The following is a 25,608-nucleotide window of genomic DNA, read 5'->3' on the forward strand; positions in this document are numbered from 1 at the left end:
GTATGCTTTGTCTGTATAGCGCGCAAGAGACAATACTTTTCACTGTATCCCAATACAGGTGACAATAATAAATCAAATCAAATCAAATCAGATGAAAAGAAGGCCCCTCTGTGTTTCCTGGTCTCCTATCTGCCCTCCCCGCCTCCTCCCCTTCTCCACGGCCAGGACCCCTCCAATGATGGGAGTGAGAGAGCGGGAGACACTAACCTCGTTGTTGGACAGCTGGTACCAGGGCTGCTTGCCATAGGTGAAAATCTCCCACAACACCACCCCAAAACTCCAGATATCACTCTCGGTGGTAAACTTGCGGTACATAATACTTTCCGGAGGCATCCAGCGTATTGGAAGCATGGTCCTGCCCCCCACCTGTGAGGAAGAGGGAGCAGGAAATGTTGAAGAGTGAGAGAAAAATGCATTTCAGACAATCCGAATCAGGGTAGGCCACTTCGCCCCTCCAGTCCTGCTTCCCCCATCATTGATCTGATTGTAACCCCACATTCCCCCGATCCCCCCCCCGAAAAACCTTCCACCCCCTCATTAATCAAGAATCTACCTCGCTCTGCCTCAAAAGACTCTGTGGCACAGTGGGTTAGCACTGCTGCCTCACAGCACCAGGGACCCGGGTTCGATTCCCGGCACGGTGGCACAGCGGGTTAGCACTGCCGCCTCACAGTGCCAGGGACGCGGCTTCGATCCCCGGCCTCGGGTCACTGTCTGTGCGGAGTCTGCACGTTCTTCAAGTGAAGTTTATTTATTAGTCACAAGTAAGGCTTACATTAACACTGCGATGAAGTGACTGTGAAATTCCCCTTGTCGCCACACTCCGGCGCCCGTTCAGGTCAATGCACCCCAACCAGCACGTCTTTCAGAGTGTAGACATGATGTGGAGATGCCGGCGTTGGACAGGGGTGAACACAGCAAGAAGTCTCACGAGACCAGGTTAAAGTCCAACAGGTTTATTTGGTAGCACGAGCTTTCGGAGCGTTGCTCCTTCATCAGGTGAGTGGGTGAGACTACTTACTGTTTCAGAATGTGGGAGGAAACCGGAGCACCCGGAGGAAACCCACGCAGACACGGGGAGAACGTGCAGACTCCACACAGACAGTGACCCGAGCGGGAATCGAACCCGGGTCCCTGGCGTTGTGAGGCAGCAGTGCTAACCACTGTGCCACCATGCTGCCCCATTCTCCCCTTCCCCCGTGTCTCCTTCCAACTTTTCACCTGATACATTAATGATCTGGAAGATGGAACTGTGGGCACGGTTGCTAAATTTGTGGATGATGCTAAGATACATAGGTAGTGTTGAGGAAGTGGGTAGTCTTCCTCCTCCGGGCTAGGAGAGTGGGCATTGAAGAGCTTGTCGTATGAGGAACGGTTGAGGACTCTGGGTCTGTACTCGTTGGAGTTTAGAAGGGTGACGGGGGGGATCTTATTGAAACTTACAGGATACTGCGAGACCTGGATAGAGTGGACGTGGAGAGGATGTTTCCACAAGTAGGAAAAACTAGAACCAGAGGCACAACCTCAGGCTAAAGGGACGATCCTTTAAAACAGAGATGAGGAGGAATTTCTTCAGCCAGAGAGTGGTGAATCTGTGGAACTCTTTGCCGCAGAAGGCTGTGGAGACCGGGTCATTGAGTGTCTTTAAGACAGAGATAGATAGGTTCTTGATTAATAAGGGGATCGGGGGTTATGGGGAAAAGGCAGGAGAACAGGGATGAGAAAAATATCAGCCATGATCGAATGGCGGGGCAGACTCGATGGGCCGAGTGGCCTCAATCTGCTCCTACGTCTTGTGGTCTTACGGCAAAGAAGCGGCAGATGGAATACAACGTGGGAAAGTGAGAGGTTACGCACGTTGGGAGGAGGGATGGAGGCGTAGACTATTTTCTAAATGGTGAAAGGTTTTGGAAATCTGAAGCACAAAGGGACTCGGGAGTCTTGGTTCATGATTCTCTTCAGGTTAACTTGCACATTCAGTTTCAATGTTAGCATTCCTCCGGGTGCTCCAGTTTCCTCCCTCAGTCTGAAAGATGTGTACGTTAGGGTGGATTGGCCATGCTAAATTGCCCCTTAGTGTCGAAAGATGTGTAGGTTAGGGTGGATTGGCCGTGCTAAATTGCCCCTTAGTGTCCAAAGATGTGTAGGTTAGGGTGGATTGGCCGTGCTAAATTGCCCCTTAGTGTCCAAAGATGTGTAGGGTAGGGTGGATTGGCCGTGCTAAATTGCCCCTTAGTGTCCAAAGATGTGTAGGTTAGGTGGATTGGCCGTGCTAAATTGCCCCTTAGTGTCCAAAGATGTGTAGGTTAGGTGGATTGGCCGTGCTAAATTGCCCCTTAGTGTCCAAAGATGTGTAGGTTAGGTGGATTGGCCGTGCTAAATTGCCCCTTAGTGTCCAAAGATGTGTAGGTTAGGGGGATTGGCCGTGCTAAATTGCCCCTTAGTGTCGAAAGATGTGTAGGTTAGGTGGATTGGCCGTGCTAAATTGCCCCTTAGTGTCGAAAGATGTGTAGGTTAGGGTGGATTGGCCATGCTAAATTGCCCCTTAGTGTCCAAAGATGTGTAGGTTAGGTGGATTGGCCGTGCTAAATTGCCCCTTAGTGTCCAAAGATGTGTAGGTTAGGTGGATTGGCCATGCTAAATTGCCCCTTAGTGTCCAAAGATGTGTAGGTTAGGTGGATTGGCCGTGCTAAATTGCCCCTTAGTGTCGAAAGATGTGTAGGTTAGGGTGGATTGGCCATGCTAAATTGCCCCTTAGTGTCCAAAGATGTGCAGGTTAGGTGGATTGGCCATGCTAAATTGCCCCTTAGTGTCCAAAGATGTGTAGGTTAGGGTGGATTGGCCATGCTAAATTGTCCCTTAGTGTCCAAAGATGTGCGGGTTAGGGTGGATTGGCCGTGCTAAATTGTCCCTGAGTGTCCAAAGACGTGCTGGTTAGGGTGCATTGGCCGTGCTAAATTCTCCCACAGTGTACCCGAACAGGCGTCAGAGTGTGTGATTTTCACAGGAACTTCATTGCAGCGTTAAGGTCAGCCTGCTTGTGACACTAATAAATAAACTTTAACTTCCCCCCGGACATTCAAGCTGGGATGAGAACTATCTGACTCAGTGATTTCATTCGGGAATTTCAGACGGTCCGGTCAGTTTCTCAGGAAGAGTCAGAGTAACAGACATGAACACCCCAACTGGGACCAACACAGCACTGTACCTAACCCCGTGCTGTACCTGTCCTGGGAGTGTTTGATGGGGACAGTGTAGAGGGAGCTTTACTCTGTATCTAACCCCGTGCTGTACCTGTCCCGGGAGTGTTTGATGGGGGACAGTGTAGAGGGAGCTTTACTCTGTATCTAACCCCGTGCTGTACCTGTCCCGGGAGTGTTTGATGGGGAACAGTGTAGAGGGAGCTTTACTCTGTATCTAACCCCGTGCTGTACCTGTCCTGGGAGTGTTTGATGGGGACAGTGTAGAGGGAGCTTTACTCTGTATCTAACCCCGTGCTGTACCTGTCCTGGGAGTGTTTGATGGGGGACAGTGTAGAGGGAGCTTTACTCTGTATCTAACCCCGTGCTGTACCTGTCCTGGGAGTGTTTGATGGGGACAGTGTAGAGGGAGCTTTACTCTGTATCTAACCCCGTGCTGTACCTGTCCTGGGAGTGTTTGATGGGGACAGTGTAGAGGGAGCTTTATTCTGTATCTAACCCCGTGCTGTCCCTGTCCTGGGAGTGTTTGATGGGGAACAGTGTAGAGGGAGCTTTACTCTGTATCTAACCGTGTGCTGTACCTGTCCTGGGAGTGTTTGATGGGGGACAGTGTAGAGGGAGCTTTACTCTGTATCTAACCCCGTGCTGTACCTGTCCTGGGAGTGTTTGATGGGGACAGTGTAGAGGGAGCTTTACTCTGTATCTATCCCCGTGCTGTCCCTGTCCTGGGAGTGTTTGATGGGGACAGTGTAGAGGGAGCTTTACTCTGTATCTAACCCCGTGCTGTACCTGTCCTGGGAGTGTTTGATGGGGGACAGTGTAGAGGGAGCTTTACTCTGTATCTAACCCCGTGCTGTACCTGTCCTGGGAGTGTTTGATGGGGACAGTGTAGAGGGAGCTTTACTCTGTATCTAACCCCGTGCTGTACCTGTCCTGGGAGTGTTTGATGGGGACAGTGTAGAGGGAGCTTTATTCTGTATCTAACCCCGTGCTGTCCCTGTCCTGGGAGTGTTTGATGGGGAACAGTGTAGAGGGAGCTTTACTCTGTATCTAACCGTGTGCTGTACCTGTCCTGGGAGTGTTTGATGGGGGACAGTGTAGAGGGAGCTTTACTCTGTATCTAACCCCGTGCTGTACCTGTCCTGGGAGTGTTTGATGGGGACAGTGTAGAGGGAGCTTTACTCTGTATCTATCCCCGTGCTGTCCCTGTCCTGGGAGTGTTTGATGGGGACAGTGTAGAGGGAGCTTTACTCTGTATCAAACCCCGTGCTGTACCTGTCCTGGGAGTGTTTGATGGGAGACAGTGTAGAGGGAGCTTTACTCTGTATCTAACCCCGTGCTGTACCTGTCCTGGGAGTGTTTGATGGGGACAGTGTAGAGGGAGCTTTACTCTGTATCTAACCCCGTGCTGTACCTGTCCTGGGAGTGTTTGATGGGGACAGTGTAGAGGGAGCTTTACTCTGTATCTAACCCCGTGCTGTACCTGTCCTGGGAGTGTTTGATGGGGGGGACAGTGTAGAGGGAGTTTTACTCTGTATCTAACCCCGTGCTGTACCTGTCCTGGGAGTGTTTGATGGGGGACAGTGTAGAGGGAGCTTTAGTCTGAATCTAACCCCGTGCTGTACCTGTCCTGGGAGTGTTTGGTGGGGACAGTGGAGAGGGAGCTTTACTCTGTATCTAACCCCGTGCTGTACCTGTCCTGGGAGTGTTTGGTGGGGACAGTGTAGAGGGAGCTTTAGTCTGAATCTAACCCCGTGCTGTACCTGTCCTGGGAGTGTTTGATGGGGACAGTGTAGAGGGAGCTTTAGTCTGAATCTAACCCCGTGCTGTACCTGTCCTGGGAGTGTTTGATGGGGGACAGTGTAGAGGGAGCTTTACTCTGTATCTAACCCCGTGCTGTACCTGTCCTGGGAGTGTTTGATGGGGACAGTGTAGAGGGAGCTTTAGTCTGAATCTAACCCCGTGCTGTACCTGTCCTGGGAGTGTTTGATGGGGGACAGTGTAGAGGGAGCTTTACTCTGTATCTAACCCCGTGCTGTACCTGTCCTGGGAGTGTTTGATGGGGGACAGTGTAGAGGGAGCTTTACTCTGTATCTAACCCCGTGCTGTACCTGTCCTGGGAGTGTTTGATGGGGGACAGTGTAGAGGGAGCTTTACTCTGTATCTAACCCCGTGCTGTACCTGTCCTGGGAGTGTTTGATGGGGACAGTGTAGAGAGAGCTTTACTCTGTATCTAACCCCGTGCTGTACCTGCCCTGGGAGTGTTTGGTGGGGACAGTGTAGAGGGAGCTTTACTCTGTTGCTCACCCTGTAGTAATCGGTGCTGTAGATGTCACGGGACATTCCAAAATCTCCGATCTTCACCACCATCCCCTCGCCCACCAGACAGTTCCTGGTGGCCAGGTCCCGGTGTACAAAGTGCAGCGAAGCCAGGTACACCATTCCCGAGGCAATCTGCTTGGCGATATTCAGGAGCTGTGGTAAGTTGAGTTGTCCGAAGGGCTGTTCCCTGCTACTGGCCAAGATGGTCGCGTCTGGGCCTTGCGACCTGCAAGAAGATGCCATGAGGGAGTTAGCTAAGACTTTGCCTACTCCTTTACACCGCGTGCTTTGACCCGTGCTGCTGCGTGGCTCCCTCTAGGGGAACCTCGGTAAACATCAGCCCTCCCTCCAGGCTTCAGGCCCAGTGACCAGGCCTGACGGGCGGCCATTTTGAGCCAGCAGGAGGCGGCCATTTTGACAGCCGGCCCACCTCGCGCAGGCTGGGGCAGTATGACCTTATTCGCGATTCCTGCTGCCGTCTCATTGACCCACAGTTCTGCTATCCCTCTGAGCCAGGAGAGCGGCCTCTGTAACATTGATAACGAGGATTGTGCCCCCCTATTAAACCCCGGCGCTGCCCAACGTAAGTGGCAATCTCGGAATAGGCGCCAACACTCACCCCCAATTCAGTAAAACACTTATAGAATCCCAACAGTGCCGGAGGAAGCCATTTAGCCCATCGTGTCAACACCAACTCTCCAACAGAGAATCCCACTCAGGACCTATCCCCGTAACACCACTTATTATCCCATTAGTCTCTCTAACCCACACATCTTTGGACACGAAGGGGCAATTTAGCACGGCCAGTCCACCTAACCGGCACATCTTTGGACACTAAGGGACAATTTAGCATGGCCAATCCACCTAACCCGCACATCTTTGCACTGTGGGGGGGAAACCGGAGCACCCAGATGAAACCCACGCAGACATGGGGAGAATGTGCAGAGTCCACACCGACAGTGACCCCTCCTTATCTCTGTAACCTCCTCCAGCCCCTACACCCCGTCCCTATCTCTGTAACCTCCTCCAGTCCCTACACCCCGTCCCTATCTCTGTAACCTCCTCCAGCCCCTACACCCCCTCCCTATCTCTGTAACCTCCTCCAGTCCCTACACCCCCTCCCTATCTCTGTAACCTCCTCCAGTCCCTACACCCCCTCCCTATCTCTGTAACCTCCTCCAGTCCCGACACCCCGTCCCAATCTCTGTAACCTCCTCCAGCCCCTACACCCCCTCCCTATCTCTGTAACCTCCTCCAGCCCCTACACCCCCTCCCTATCTCTGAAATCTCCTCAAGCCCCGACACCCCCTCCCTATCTCTGTAACCTCCTCCAGTCCCTACACCCCGTCCCTATCTCTGTAACCTCCTCCAGCCCTGACACCCCCTCCCTATCTCTGTAACCTCCTCCAGTCCCTACACCCTCTCCCTATCTCTGTAGCCTCCTCCAGCCCCTACACCCCCTCCCTAGCTCTGTAACCTCCTCCAGTCCCTACACCCTCTCCCTATCTCTGTAGCCTCCTCCAGCCCCTACACCCCCTCCCTATCTCTGTAACCTCCTCCAGTCCCTACACCCCCTCCCTATCTCTGTAGCCTCCTCCAGCCCCTACACCCCCTCCCTAGCTCTGTAACCTCCTCCAGTCCCTACACCCCCTCCCTATCTCTGTAACCCCCTCCAGCCCCTACACCCCCTCCCTATCTCTGTAACCTCCTCCAGTCCCTACACCCCCTCCCTATCTCTGTAACCTCCTCCAGTCCCTACACCCTCTCCCTATCTCTGTAGCCTCCTCCAGCCCCTACACCCCCTCCCTATCCCTGTAACCTCCTCCGACCCCTACACCCCCTCCCTATCTCTGTAACCTCCTCCGGCCCTTACACCCCCTCCCTATCTCTGTAACCTCCTCCAGCCCCTACACCCCCTCCCTATCTCTGTAACCTCCTCCGACCCCTACACCCCCTCCCTATTTCTGTAACCTCCCTCCAGCCCCTACAACCCTCCGGGATCTCTGCGCTCCTCCAATTCCGGCCTCTCGAGCATCCCCCGATTCCCATCGCTCCACCTTTGGCGGCCGTGCCTTCAGCTGCCTGGGGGGCCCTAAACTCTGGAATTCCCTCCCTAAACCTCTCCACCCGCGGGGTGGCACGGTGGTTAGCACTGCTGTCTCACAGCGCCAGGGACCCGGGTTCGATTCCCAGCTCGGGTCACTGTCTGTGTGGAGTCTGCACATTCTCCCCGTCTCTGCGTGGGTTTCCTCCGGGTGCTCCGGTTTCCTCCCACACTCCAAAGATGTGCGGGTTAGGGGGATTGGCCGTGCTAAATTGCCCCTTAGTGTCAGGGGGATTAGCTAGGGTAATTGCATGGGGTTGTGGGGGTAGGGCCTGGGTGGGATTGTGGTTGGTGCAGGCCCGATGGGCCGAATGGCCTCCTTCTGCACTGTCGTGTTTCTATGATTCTGTCTCTCTCTCTCCCTCCGTCTCTCTCTCTCTCCGTCTCTCTCTCCCTCTGTCTCTCTCTCTCTCCGTCTCCCTCTCTCTCCGTCTCCCTCTCTCTCCGTCTCCCTCTCTCTCCGTCTCCCTCTCTCTCCGTCTCCCTCTCTCTCCGTCTCCCTCTCTCTCCGTCTCCCTCTCTCTCCGTCTCTCTCTCTCCGTCTCTCTCTCTCTGTCTCTCTCCATCTCTCTCTCTCCGTCTCTCTCTCTCTCTCTCTGTCTCTCTCTCTCTCTCCTTTAAGACGCTCCTCACAACCCACCTCTTTGACCGAGTATTTGGTGGCCTGTCCCTGATAGCTCCCTGAGTTTGGGTGTGGGATATTTGTGCCTTGGAGAAGTTGGACGCGGTTGAAGGTGCTATATAAATGTAGCTGGTTGTTGTTGCCCTCTGGATGGTGAGTGAAAGCTGTGGTGATGCAGGCTCACTGAGAGATTCTGATTAATGGCTTGCTTGGCAATAGGCGCGGAGGTTCTGTTACTGCGGCTCTCTGGAGATCTCCCTGTAACATCGTGTTTATTTGCTGCTGACAGACCATCAGCATGATTTTAAACCTCTTAGACAGCTCCTCTGATCAATATTTCAATAATTACTGAGCTACATAAGCGCTTGTTGGTCCTGACAGGGCTATAATTCTATTTGGGAAAGGATATTTGCTCGTTTGGAGATAAAGGCTCCAGTTGTTTTCCAACGAGACACAATATCCCAATCCCGATTCCAACAGAGTGGCACCACCCGGTACAGATACACACACCCGGTACAGATACACACACATACCCGGTGTATATACACACACCCGGTACAGATACACACACATACCCGGTGTATATACACACACCCGGTACAGATACACACACATACCCGGTGTATATACACACACCCGGTATAGATACACACACATACCCGGTGTATATACACACACCCGGTACAGATACACACACATACCCGGTGTATATACACACACCCGGTACAGATACACACACATACCCGGTGTATATACACACACATACCCGGTGTATATACACACACCCGGTACAGATACACACACATACCCGGTGTATATACACACACCCGGTATAGATACACACACATACCCGGTGTATATACACACACCCGGTACAGATACACACACATACCCGGTGTATATACACACACCCGGTACAGATACACACACATACCCGGTGTATATACACACACATACCCGGTGTATATACACACACCCGGTACAGATACACACACATACCCGGTGTATATACACACACCCGGTATAGATACACACACATACCCGGTGTATATACACACACCCGGTATAGATACACACACATACCCGGTGTATATACACACACCCGGCATAGATACACACACATACCCGGTGTATATACACACACCCGGTATAGATACACACACATACCCGGTGTATATACACACACCCGGCATAGATACACACACATACCCGGTGTATATACACACACCCGGTATAGATACACACACATACCCGGTGTATATACACACACCCGGTATAGATACACACACATACCCGGTGTATATACACACACCCGGTACAGATACACACACATACCCGGTGTATATACACACACCCGGTACAGATACACACACATACCCGGTGTATATACACACACCCGGTACATAGAACATAGAACATAGAACATTACAGCGCAGAACAGGCCCTTCGGCCCACGATGTTGCACCGACCAGTTAAAAAAAAAAAAACTGTGACCCTCCAACCTAAACCAATTTCTTTTCGTCCATGAACCTATCTACGGATCTCTTAAACGCCCCCAAACTAGGCGCATTTACTACTGATGCTGGCAGGGCATTCCAATCCCTCACCACCCTCTGGGTAAAGAACCTACCCCTGACATCGGTTCTATAACTACCCCCCCTCAATTTAAAGCCATGCCCCCTCGTGCTGGATTTCTCCATCAGAGGAAAAAGGCTATCACTATCCACCCTATCTAAACCTCTAATCATCTTATATGTTTCAATAAGATCCCCTCTTAGCCGCCGCCTTTCCAGCGAAAACAATCCCAAATCCCTCAGCCTCTCCTCATAGGATCTCCCCTCCATACCAGGCAACATCCTGGTAAACCTCCTCTGCACCCTCTCCAAAGCCTCCACATCCTTCCTGTAATGTGGGGACCAGAACTGCACACAGTACTCCAAGTGCGGCCGCACCAGAGTTGTGTACAGTTGCAACATAACGCTACGACTCCTAAATTCAATCCCCCTACCAATAAACGCCAAGACACCATATGCCTTCTTAACAACCTTATCTACTTGATTCCCAACTTTCAGGGATCTATGCACACATACACCTAGATCCCTCTGCTCCTCCACACTATTCAAAGTCCTCCCGTTAGCCCTATACTCAACACATCTGTTATTCCTACCAAAGTGAATTACCTCACACTTCTCCGCATTAAACTCCATCCGCCACCTCTCGGCCCAACTTTGCAACCTGTCTAAGTCTTCCTGCAAACTACGACACCCTTCCTCACTGTCTACCACACCACCGACTTTGGTGTCATCAGCAAATTTGCTAATCCACCCAACTATACCCTCATCCAGATCATTAATAAATATTACAAACAGCAGTGGCCCCAAAACAGATCCCTGAGGTACACCACTTGTAACCGCACTCCATGATGAATATTTACTATCAACCACCACCCTCTGTTTCCTATCCGCTAGCCAATTCCTGATCCAATTTCCTAGATCACCCCCAATCCCATACATCTGCATTTTCTGTAGAAGCCTACCATGGTGAACCTTATCAAACGCCTTACTAAAATCCATATATACCACGTCCACTGCCTTGCCCCCATCCACCTCCTTGGTCACTTTCTCAAAAAACTCAATAAGGTTAGTAAGGCACGACCTACCTGCCACAAAACCATGCTGACTATCACCTATCAATTCATTACTCTCCAAATAACTATAAATCCTATCCCTTATAATTTTTTCCAACATCTTGCCGACAACAGAAGTGAGACTCACCGGTCTATAATTCCCGGGGAAGTCTCTGTTCCCCTTCTTAAACAATGGGACAACATTCGCTAACCTCCAATCTTCTGGTACTATACCAGAGGCCAACGACGACCTGAAGATCAGAGCCAGAGGCTCTGCAATCACTTCTCTTGCCTCCCAGAGAATCCTTGGATAAATCCCATCCGGACCAGGGGATTTATCTATTTTCAGACCCTCCAGAATATCCTGCACATCCTCCTTATCAACTGTAATACTGTCTATTCTACTCCCCTGCAACCCAGTGTCCTCCTCAGCTATATTCATGTCCCCTTGCGTGAACACCGAAGAGAAATATTGGTTCAATGCTTCACCAATCTCCTCCGGTTCCACACATAACTTCCCTCTGCCATCTATAACTGGCCCTAAACTTGCCCTAACCAACCTTCTGTTCTTGACATACCTATAGAACGCCTTAGGATTCTCTTTAACCCTATCCGCCAAAGTCTTCTCATGTCCCCTTTTAGCCCTTCTAAGCTCGCTCTTCAACTCCCTCTTAGCCAATCTAAAGCTTTCTAGTGCACTACCCGAGTGCTCACGTCTCATCCGAACATAAGCCTCCTTTTTCTTTTTAACCAACAAAGAAACTTTTTTGGTGCACCACGGTTCCCTAGCCCTACCAATTCCTCCTTGCCTGACAGGGACATACCTATCACAGACTCGCAGTAGCTGCTCCTTGAAAAAACTCCACATGTCGGACGTTCCCAGTCCCTGTAATCTCCTAGTCCAACCTATGTTTCCTAATTCTCTCCTAATAGCCTCATAATTACCTTTCCCCCAGCTAAAACCACTGGCCCGAGGTTCATGCCTATCCCTTTCCATCACTAAGGTGAACGTAACCGAATTGTGGTCACTATCACCAAAATGCACACCAACTTCCAAGTCTAGCACCTGGTCTGGCTCATTTCCCAGCACCAGATCCAATATAGCCTCACCTCTAGTTGGCCTGTCTACATACTGAGTCAAAAAACCTTCCTGCACGCTTTGAACAAAAACTGACCCCTCTAACGAGCTAGAGCTATAACAATTCCAGTCAATATTAGTCAAGTTAAAATCCCCCATAACAATTGCCCTATTACTTTCACTCCTAAGCAGGATTGACTCCGCAATCCTTTCCTCAACCTCTCTAGAACTTTTAGGAGGTCTATAAAAGACTCCCAACAGGGTGACCTCTCCTCTCCTATTTCTAATCTCCGCCCATACTACCTCAACAGATAAGTCCTCATCAAACCTCCTCTCTGACACTGTGATACAATCTCTGACCAATAATGCTACCCCTCCCCCTCTTCTACCTCCTTCCCTACTTCGACTAAAACATTTGAACCCCGGGACCTGCAGCATCCATTCCTGCCCCTGCTCTATCCATGTCTCTGAAATAGCCACAACATCGAAGTCCCAGGTACTGATCCACGCTGCAAGTTCACCCACTTTATTGCGAATACTCCTGGCATTGAAGTATACACATTTCAAACCCTGCTCCACCCCACCTCTGCAATGCCGTGCATTGCAGTCCCCATCCATGCATCCCTCACTTTCAGCCCCACTACTCAGGATCCCTCCCCCCCCCCGAATCAGTTTAAACCTCCCTGCATGGCCTTAGCAAATTTACCCCCCAGGATATTGGTCCCCTTCTGATTAAGGTGTAGACCATCCTTCTCATAGAGGTCACACCTTCCCCAGTACGAGCCCCAATTGCTTAAGTACCTGAACCCCTCCCTCCTGCACCATCCCCTCAGCCATGAATTCAAACCTTCCCTCTCCCTATTCCTCTCTAAACTATCCCGTGGTACAGGCAAGAGTCCAGAGATAACCACTCTGTCAGTCTTGGCCTTTAGTTTCCACCCCAACTCCATAAATCCCTGCCTAATATCCCCTTCCCCTATCCTCCCTATGTCGTGTGTCCCCACATGTACAATAACTTGTGGTTTATCTCCCTCCCCCCTAAGAGTCCTGAATACCCTGTCAGACACATCCCGGACCCCAGCCCCTGGTAGGCAACACACCAACCCTGAGTCCCTACCTTTAGTTCCGACCCTCCTATCTGTCCCCTTAATTGTGGAGTCCCCAATCACAAGGCCCAGTCTTTTACAGCCCCTAACCACCTGAGCTTTCTCACTCGGCTCACCCCCAGAGATCTGCTCTCTATGCTCAGTTGATTCCTCCTCAACTGTAGCCTCCAGCACCGAAAACCTATTATGGAGGGGAACCGCCCCAGGGGATTGTCTTCCCGATTGCTTCTTACCCCTCCTCCTGGCATTGACCCAAGCCTCATTTCTAGGAGTTACTATTTCTCTATAACTCCTATCAACTTCCACCTCCGCCTCCCGAATTATGCGGAGTTCCTCTAACTCCCCCTCCATCTCCTTTACACGCTCCTCCAGAAGCTGCAATCTAATGCACTTCTTACAACTAAAATCTCCTGAAACACTACTGGATTTCCTCACCACATACATCCCACAGGAGATGCAGCATACTGCCTGAACTGCCATCCCTGAAGCCATTACCAGCAAGAAAAAAAGAAAACAAAAAACTTCCCCACACTTATAATTAGGTTAGAGGAGGATGGAAGGGTGGGATCCTCTACCAGTGTAGAGGATCGGGTATCTCCTCTGCACCAATTTATAGGGCTAGGGGCCCGAGAGAAAAAAAAACTACAGCTACCGGCAGGCTTCGCGATGCGGCCTTCCGGTTTCCGTTAATTACAAAAAAACCTCCCGAAAATTAGACAAAAAAACCCCCAGAATTTACTCACAGTCCGCGCTCTCTCTCTCACCGCTCACAGTCTCCACCCCGCAGGTCCGCTCCCAGAGGAACACTGAGCAGATACACACACATACCCGGTGTATATACACACACCCGGCATAGATACACACACATACCCGGTGTAGATACACACACCCGGCATAGATACACACGCATACCCGGTGTATATACACACACCCGGCACAGATACACACACATACCCGGTGTATATACACACACCCGGTACAGATACACACACATACCCGGTGTATATACACACACCCGGTACAGATACACACACATACCCGGTGTATATACACACACCCGGTACAGATACACACACATACCCGGTGTATATACACACACCCGGTACAGATACACACACATACCCGGTGTATATACACACACCCGGTACAGATACACACACATACCCGGTGTATATACACACACCCGGTACAGATACACACACACACCCGGTGTATATACACACACCCGGTACAGATACACACACATACCCGGTGTATATACACACACCCGGTATAGATACACACACATACCTGGTGTATATACACACACCCGGCATAGATACACACACATACCCGGTGTATATACACACACCCGGTACAGATACACACACATACCCGGTGTATATACACACACCCGGTATAGATACACACACATACCTGGTGTATATACACACACCCGGCATAGATACACACACATACCCGGTGTATATACACACACCCGGCATAGATACACACACATACCCGGTGTATATACACACACCCGGTATAGATACACACACACACCCGGTGTATATACACACACCCGGTATAGATACACACACATACCCGGTGTATATACACACACCCGGTATAGATACACACACATACCCGGTGTATATACACACAACCGGTACAGATACACACACATACCCGGTGTATATACACACACCCGGTACAGATACACACACATACCCGGTGTATATACACACACCCGGTACAGATACACACACCCGGCATAGATACACACACATACCCGGTGTATATACACACACCCGGTACAGATACACACACATACCCGGTGTATATACACACACCCGGTATAGGTACACACACATACCCGGTGTATATACACACACCCGGTATAGATACACACACATAGCCGGTGTATATACACACACCCGGTATAGATACACACACACACCCGGTATAGATACACACACATACCCGGTGTATATACACACACCCGGTATAGATACACACACATACCCGGTGTATATACACACACCCGGTATAGATACACACACGTACCCGGTGTATATACACACACCCGGTATAGATACACACACGTACCCGGTGTATATACACACACCCGGTATAGATACACACACGTACCCGGTGTATATACACACACCCGGTACAGATACACACACATACCCGGTGTATATACACACACCCGGCATAGATACACACACATACCCGGTGTATATACACACACCCGGCATAGATACACACACATACCCGGTGTATATACACACACCCGGTACAGATACACACACATACCCGGTGTATATACACACACCCGGTACAGATACACACACATACCCGGTGTATATACACACACCCGGTACAGATACACACACATACCCGGTGTGTATACACACACCCGGCACAGATACACACACATACCCGGTGTATATACACACACCCGGCACAGATACACACACATACCCGGTGTATATACACACACCCGGCATAGATACACACACATACCCGGTGTATATACACACACCCGGCATAGATACACACACATACCCGGTGTATATACACACACCCGGTACAGATACACACACATACCCGGTGTATATACACACACCCGGTACAGATACACACACATACCCGGTGTATATACACACACCCGGTACAGATACACACACATACCCGGTGTATATACACACACCCGGTACAGATACACACACATACCCGGTGTGTATACACACACCCGGCACAGATACACACACATACCCGGTGTGTATACACACACCTGGCACAGATACACACACATACACGGTGTATATACACAAACCCGGCATAGATACACACACATACCCGGTGTATATACACACACCCGGCATAGATACACACACATACCCGGTGTATATACACACACCCGGCATAGATACACACACATACCCGGTATAGATACACACACCCGGCATAGATACACACACACACCCGGTATAGATACACACACATACCCGGTGTATATACACACACCCGGTACAGATACACACACATACCTGGTCTATATACACACACCCGGTACAGATACACACACATACCCGGTGTATATACACACACCCGGTACAGATACACACACATACCCAGTGCATATACACACACCCGGCATAGATACACACACATACCCGGTGTATATACACACACCCGGTACAGATACACACACATACCCGGTGTATATACACACACCCGGTACAGATACACAAACATACCCGGTGTATATACACACACCCGGCATAGATACACACACATACCCGGTGTATATACACACACCCGGTATAGATACACACACATACCCGGTGTATATACACACACCCGGTATAGATACACACACATACCCGGTGTATATACACACACCCGGTACAGATACACACACATACGCGGTGTATATACACACACCCGGTACAGATACACACACATACCCGGTGTATATACACACACCCGGTACAGATACACACACATACCCGGTGTATATACACACACCCGGTATAGATACACACACACACCCGGTACAGATACACACACCCGGTACAGATACACACACATACCCGGTGTATATACACACACCCGGTATAGATACACACACACACCCGGTAGAGATACACACACATACCCGGTGTATATACACACACCCGGTACAGATACACACACATACCCGGTGTATATACACACACCCGGCATAGATACACACACATACCCGGTGTATATACACACACCCGGTACAGATACACACACATACCCGGTGTATATACACACACCCGGTATAGATACACACACACACCCGGCATAGATACACACACATACCCGGTGTATATACACACACCCGGTACAGATACACACACATACCCGGTGTATATACACACACCCGGTACAGATACACACACATACCCGGTGTATATACACACACCCGGCATAGATACACACACATACCCGGTGTATATACACACACCCGGTATAGATACACACACATACCCGGTGTATATACACACACCCGGTACAGATACACACACATACCCGGTGTATATACACACACCCGGTACAGATACACACACATACCCGGTGTATATACACACACCCGGTACAGATACACACACATACCCGGTGTATATACACACACCCGGTACAGATACACACACATACCCGGTGTATATACACACACCCGGTACAGATACACACACATACCCGGTGTATATACACGCACCCGGTATAGATACACACACATACCCGGTACAGATACACACACCCGGTACAGATACACACACCCGGTACAGATACACACACATACCCGGTGTATATCCACACACCCGGTACAGATACACACACATACCCGGTGTATATACACACACCCGGTACAGATACACACACATACCCGGTGTATATACACACACCCGGCATAGATACACACACATACCCGGTGTATATACACACACCCGGTATAGATACACACACATACCCGGTGTATATACACACACCCGGTATAGATACACACACATACCCGGTGTATATACACACACCCGGTACAGATACACACACATACCCGGTGTATATACACACACCCGGCATAGATACACACACATACCCGGTGTATATACACACACCCGGTACCGATACACACACATACCCGGTGTATATACACACACCCGGTACAGATACACACACATACCCGGTGTATATACACACACCCGGTACAGATACACACACATACCCGGTGTATATACACACACCCGGTACAGATACACACACATACCCGGTGTATATACACACACCCGGCATAGATACACACACATACCCGGTGTATATACACACACCCGGTATAGATACACACACATACCCGGTGTATATACACACACCCGGTATAGATACACACACATACCCGGTGTATATACACACACCCGGTACAGATACACACACATACCCGGTGTATATACACACACCCGGCATAGATACACACACATACCCGGTGTATATACACACACCCGGTACCGATACACACACATACCCGGTGTATATACACACACCCGGTACAGATACACACACATACCCGGTGTATATACACACACCCGGTACAGATACACACACCCGGTACAGATACACACACCCGGTACAGATACACACACATACCCCGGTGTATATACACACACCCGGTACAGATACACACACCCGGTACAGATACACACACATACCCGGTGTATATACACACACCCGGTACAGATACACACACATACCCGGTGTATATACACACACCCGGTACAGATACACACACATACCCGGTATAGATACACACACATACCCGGTGTATATACACACACCCGGTATAGATACACACACATACCCGGTGTATATACACACACCCGGTACAGATACACACACATACCCGGTGTATATACACACACCCGGCATAGATACACACACATACCCGGTGTATATACACACACCCGGTATAGATACACACACATACCCGGTGTATATACACACACCCGGCATAGATACACACACATACCCGGTGTATATACACACGCCCGGTATAGATACACACACATACCCGGTGTATATACACACACCCGGTACAGATACACACACCCGGCATAGATACACACACATACCCGGTGTATATACACACACCCGGTATAGATACACACATACCCGGTGTATATACACACACCCGGTACAGATACACACACCCGGTATAGATACACACACATACCCGGTGTATATACACACACCCGGTATAGATACACACACATACCCGGTGTATATACACACACCCGGTATAGATACACACACATACCCGGTGTATATACACACACCCGGCATAGATACACACACATACCCGGTGTATATACACACACCCGGTATAGATACACACACATACCCGGTGTATATACACACCCGGTATAGATACACACACATACCCGGTGTATATACACACACCCGGTATAGATACACACACATACCCGGTGTATATACACACACCCGGTACAGATACACACACCCGGTATAGATACACACACATACCCGGTGTATATACACACACCCGGTATAGATACACACACATACCCGGTGTATATACACACACCCGGTATAGATACACACACATACCCGGTGTATATACACACACCCGGCATAGATACACACACATACCCGGTGTATATACACACACCCGGTATAGATACACACACATACCCGGTGTATATACACACACCCGGTATAGATACACACACATACCCGGTGTATATACACACACCCGGTACAGATACACACACATACCCGGTGTATATACACACACCCGGCATAGATACACACACATACACGGTGTATATACACACACCCGGTACAGATACACACACATACCCGGTACAGATACACACACCCGGCATAGATACACACACATACCCGGTACAGATACACACACCCGGCATAGATTCACACACATACCCGGTACAGATACACACACCCGGCATAGATACACACACACACCCGGTACAGATACACACACCCGGCATAGATACACACACATTATATACACACACACCCGGTATATATACACTCACATTATAAACACACACACCCGGTATATATACACACACATTATATACACACACACCCGGTATATATACACACACATTATATACACACACACCCGGTATATATACACTCACATTATATACACACACCCGGTATATATACACTCACATTATATACACACACCCGGTATATATACACACACATTATATACACACACACCCGGTATATCTACACACACATTATACACACACCCGGTATATATACACTCACATTATATACACACACCCGGTATATATACACTCACATTATATACACACACCCGGTATATATACACACACATTATACACACACACCCGGTATATATATACTCACATTATACACACACACCCGGTATATATACACTCACATTTTACACACACCCGGTATATATACACTCACATTATATACACACACCCGGTATATATACACTCACATTATATACACACACCCGGTATATATACACTCACATTATACACACACACACCCGGTATATATACACTCACATTATACACACACACACCCGGTATATATACACTCACATTATATACACACACCCGGTATATATACACACACATTATACTCACACACCCGGTATATATATACTCACATTATACACACACACCCGGTATATATACACTCACATTATACACACACACACCCGGTATATATACACTCACATTATATACACACACCCGGTATATATACACTCACATTATACACACACACACCCGGTATATATACACTCCCATTATATACACACACCCGGTATATATACACACACATTATACACACACACCCGGTATATATATACTCACATTATACACACACACCCGGTATATATACACTCACATTATACACACACACACCCGGTATATATACACTCACATTATATACACACACCCGGTATATATACACTCACATTATATACACACACCCGGTATATATACACTCACATTATACACACACACACCCGGTATATATACACTCACATTATATACACACACCCGGTATATATACACTCACATTATATACACACACCCGGTATATATACACTCACATTATACACACACACACCCGGTATATATACACTCACATTATATACACACACCCGGTATATATACACTCACATTATATACACACACCCGGTATATATACACTCACATTATACACACACACACCCGGTATATATACACTCACATTAGATACACACACCCGGTATATATACACACACATTATCATAGAAATCATAGAAATAGAAATCATAGAAACCCTACAGTGCAGAAGGAGGCCATTCGGCCCATCGAGTCTGCACCGACCACAATCCCACCCAGGCCCTACCCCCACATATTTTACCTGCTAATCCCTCTAACCTACGCATCTCAGGACTCTAAGGGGCAATTTTTAACCTGGCCAATCAACCTAACCCGCACATCTTTGGACTGTGGGAGGAAACCGGAGCACCCGGAGGAAACCCACGCAGACACGAGGAGAATGTGCAAACTCCACACAGACAGTGACCCGAGCTGGGAATCGAACCCGGGACCCTGGAGCTGTGAAGCAGCAGTGCTAACCACTGTGCTACCGTGCCGCCCCGGTATATATACACTCACATTATACACACACACACACCCGGTATATATACACTCACATTATACACACACACACACCCGGTATATATACACACACATTATATACACACACACCCGGTATATATACACTCACATTATACACACACACACACACCCGGTATATATACACACACATTATATACACACACACCCGGTATATATACACTCACATTATACACACACACACACACCCGGTATATATACACACACATTATATACACACACACCCGGTATATATACACTCACATTATACACACACTCACACCCGGTATATATACACTCACATTATACACACACACACACCCGGTATATATACACTCACATTATACACACACACACACCCGGTATATATACACACACATTATATACACACACACCCGGTATATATACACTCACATTATACACACACACACACCTGGTATATATACACTCACATTATACACACACACCCGGTATATATACACTCACATTATACACACACACACACCCGGTATATACACACACACATTATATACACACACACCCGGTATATATACACTCACATTATACACACACACACACCTGGTATATATACACTCACATTATACACACACACACACCCGGTATATATCCACACACATTATATACACACACACCCGGTATATATACACTCACATTATATACACACACACCCGGTATATATACACACACATTATACACACACACACACCCGGTATATATACACACACATTATATACACACACACCCGGTATATATACACACACTCGATATATAAACACCCACATTATATATGCCCATGTGCCATTTACTGACACACCTCCATGATATATACACATACCCCCGATATTCACACACACACACCTGTTATATTCACACACCCCCGTTATATTTACACCATCATTATGAAGTGCTTCGAAAGGCTAGTCGAGGCACCAATCAAATCCAGCCTCTCGGACTTTCTGGATCCACTACAGTTCGCCCATCGCTGCAACAGGCCCATCTCCCTGGCCCGAAACTCAACCCTGGAACACCGAGACAAGAAAGAGAACTATTTGTGGACCTATTCAGCCTTCAACACCACTATTCCCACGAACCTCATCTCCAAACTCCGCGGCCTGGGCCTCGGCTCCTCCCTCTGCGACTGGATCCTGAACTTCCTAACCCACGGACCACAATCAGTAAGGATAGGCAACAACACCTCCTCCACGATCATCCTCAACACCGGTGCCCCACAAGGCTGTGTTCTCAGCCCCCTACAATACTCCTTATACACCTGTGACTGCGCGGCCAAATTCCCCTCCAACTCGATATTCAAGTTTGCTGACGACACCACCGTAGTGGGTCGGATCTCAAACAATGACGAGACAGAGTACAGGAATGAGATAGAGAATCTGGTGAACTGGTGCGGCAACTGTGGTGGACTTGAGTTGTGCCTTTGTCCTGCCTGGACCACCGTTGTTGTGTTAGTCCTGCCTGGACACATCCCCTGCCGGCTCCTCCCCTTGTCACCTAGTATAAAGGTGGCTGTTTCCTCCCCCTTGTTCAGTTCGGGTCGGTTACCTGTTCGGATGTGCACCTGATTCTGTAATGAATAAAAGCCTACAGTTGTATTGGCACACAAGTAGTCTTTTGCCTAATTGAAAGCGCATCAGCAACAATAATCTGTTCCTCAATGTCAACAAAACGAAGGAGATTGTCATCGACGTCAGGAAGCGTAAAGGAGAACATGCCCCTGTCTACATCAATGGGGATGAAGTAGAAAGGGTCGAGAGCTTCAAGTTTCTAGGTGTCCAGATCACCAACAACCTGTCCTGGTCCCCCCCACGCCGACACTATAGTTAAGAAAGCCCCACCAACGCCTCTACTTTCTCAGGAGACTAAGGAAATTTGGCATGTCAGCTACGACTCTCACCAACTTTTACAGATGCACCATAGAAAGCATTCATAGAAACCCTACAGTGCAGAAGGAGGCCATTCGGCCCATCGAGTCTGCTCCGACCACAATCCCACCCAGGCCCTACCCCCACATATTTACCCGCTAATCCCTCTAACCTACGCATCTCAGGGGCAATTTTAACCTGGCCAATCAACCTAACCCGCACATCTTTGGACTGTGGGAGGAAACCGAAGCACCCGGAGGAAACCCACGCAGACACGAGGAGAATGTGCAAACTCCACACAGACAGTGACCCGAGCTGGGAATCGAACCCGGGACCCTGGAGCTGTGAAGCAGCAGTGCTAACCACTGTGCTACCGTGCCGCATTCTTTCTGGTTGTATCACAGCTTGGTATGGGGCTCCTGCTCTGCCCAAGACCGCAAGGAACTACAAAAGGTCATGAAGTCCATCATATAAACCAACCTCCCATCCATTGACTCTGTGTGGTGAACCATAGATGGTTCCCACTATGGGTACTGAACCATAGATGGTTACCACTATGGGTACTGAACCATAGATGGTTACCACTATGGGTACTGAACCATAGATGGTTACCACTATGGGTACTGAACCATAGATGGTTAGCACTATGGGTACTTGTACATATGTTACTGTTGTCACTGTTGGGGTTAGGGTTGGGCTGTTCTACCTGTTGATATTGTTCTGTGGTACACTTCGGTTGGCTCCGCCTACCTGTAGGAGTATAAAGGTCACTGCACTGCCTAGTGACCCTTTAGTCTGGGATTGTATTGTTAAGCAGTATGCTCCATTCTTGTTACTAATAAAAGCCTTTATTTCCCAGGTACGATCCGGCCTCCTGAGTGATTTAATCGCGCATCACTCCGTCTACACTTCCCACTGCCTCGGGGAAAAGCAGCCGGCATAATCAAGGACCCCACACACCCCGGACATTCTCTCTTCCACCTTCTTCCATTGGGAAAAAGATACAAAAGTCTGAGGTCACGCACCGACCGACTCAAGAACAGCTTCTTCCCTGCTGCTGTCAGACTTTTGAATGGACCTACCTCGCATTAAGCTGATCTTTCTCTACACCCTAACTAGATGGTGGAATTTGAATTCAATAAAAAATATCTGGAATTAAGAATCTACTGATGACCCATTGTGGGAAAAACCCATCTGGTTCCCTTTAGGGAAGGAAATCTGCCGTCCTTACCCCGGTCTGGCCTACATGTGACTCCAGACCCACGGCAATGTGGTTGATTCTCAACTGCCCTTCAAGGGCAACTAGGGATGGGCAATAAATGCTGGGCCCAGCCAGCGACGCCCATGTCCCAGGAATGGATAAGAAAGAAATTCATTAGTTCTTAAGATATAGGAGAAAAATGAGGCCATTCAGCCCATCGAGTCTGCTCCGCCATGGCTGCTACGCTCCTCATCCCCATTTTCCTGCCTTCTCCCCGTAACCTTTCACCCCCATTCCCAATTAAAAACCTGTCTAACTCCCCCCTTAAATGTACTCACTGTCCCAGCATCCTCCGCACTTTGGGGGGCAGCGAATTCCACAGATTCACAACCGTTTGGGGGAAGTAGTTTCCCCCCCAACTCTGTTTTAAATTTGCTGCCCCTTATCCTGAGACCTCTCGTCCCAGAATGCCCCACAAGAGGAAGCATCCGCTCCCCGTCTACTTTATCCGTGCAAACTCACTTGCACCTTCGCCCATACTCCTGTGCGTGTGAGCTGGGGGTTGGGGGTTGTGTGACACCCACCCCCCCTTCCCGGGGACAGATCGGGGGTGGGGGTGGGGTATTGTCGCAGTGAGGGGGTCCAGGGGGAGGGCCACAGGGCTGTGTCTCACCGCAGGAAGCGGTTCAAATCCCCGTGCCTCATGTACTCGAAGACCATGATGAGAGGCTGGCCCTGGGTACAGACTCCGTAGAATTTGACGATGTGTTCGTGCTGCAGGAAGGTCAGGAGCTCCGCTTCTCGCTGGAAGTCTAGACGGGCACTGTCTGTCGCCTCTTTCAGAGCCTGTGTTCACAAGAGGCGCAGAGAGAGAGAGAGAGAGAACAGCTCAATAAAACCACAACCAATCAAACCAGGATTCATCTCAGCACTAAATACATCCTCACACAGCCCCCCCACCGCCCCCCGCTCCCCACCCCCCGCTCCCCTGTCTCTCTCTCTGTCTCTCTCTCTCTCTGTCTCTCTCTCTCTCTGTCTCTCTCTCTCTGTCTCTGTCTTTCTGTCCGTATCTCTCTCTCTTTTTCAGTCTGTCTCTCTCTCTCTCTCTTCCTGCCTATCTCCCTCTCTCTCTCTTCCTGCCTATCTCCCTCTCTCTCTCTCTGTCTCTCTATCTCTATCCCTCTCTCTGACAGTCTCTCTCTCTGTTTCTCAGTCTCTCTCTCTGACAGTCTCTCTCCCTCTTT

At 49.2% G+C, this 25,608-nt stretch overlaps 1 protein-coding gene across 1 annotated transcript in view; it reads right to left on the bottom strand.

The window, feature by feature from the left end:
• Positions 1-207: 207 nt before the first annotated feature.
• LOC144490464 (high affinity nerve growth factor receptor-like) overlaps positions 208-25,608 on the bottom strand; it is a gene marked incomplete at both ends in the record, with an annotated part of 31,018 nt that continues 5,617 nt past the window's right edge. Inside the window, 3 exons of the mRNA XM_078208208.1 lie at positions 208-366; positions 5,508-5,748; positions 25,038-25,210. Of these exons, the coding sequence (XP_078064334.1) occupies positions 208-366; positions 5,508-5,748; positions 25,038-25,210 (573 nt within the window). The remainder of the gene's footprint in view (positions 367-5,507; positions 5,749-25,037; positions 25,211-25,608) is intronic.

Source organism: Mustelus asterias, unplaced genomic scaffold (genome assembly GCF_964213995.1).
Source record: "Mustelus asterias unplaced genomic scaffold, sMusAst1.hap1.1 HAP1_SCAFFOLD_3322, whole genome shotgun sequence".
NCBI lineage: Eukaryota > Metazoa > Chordata > Chondrichthyes > Carcharhiniformes > Triakidae > Mustelus > Mustelus asterias.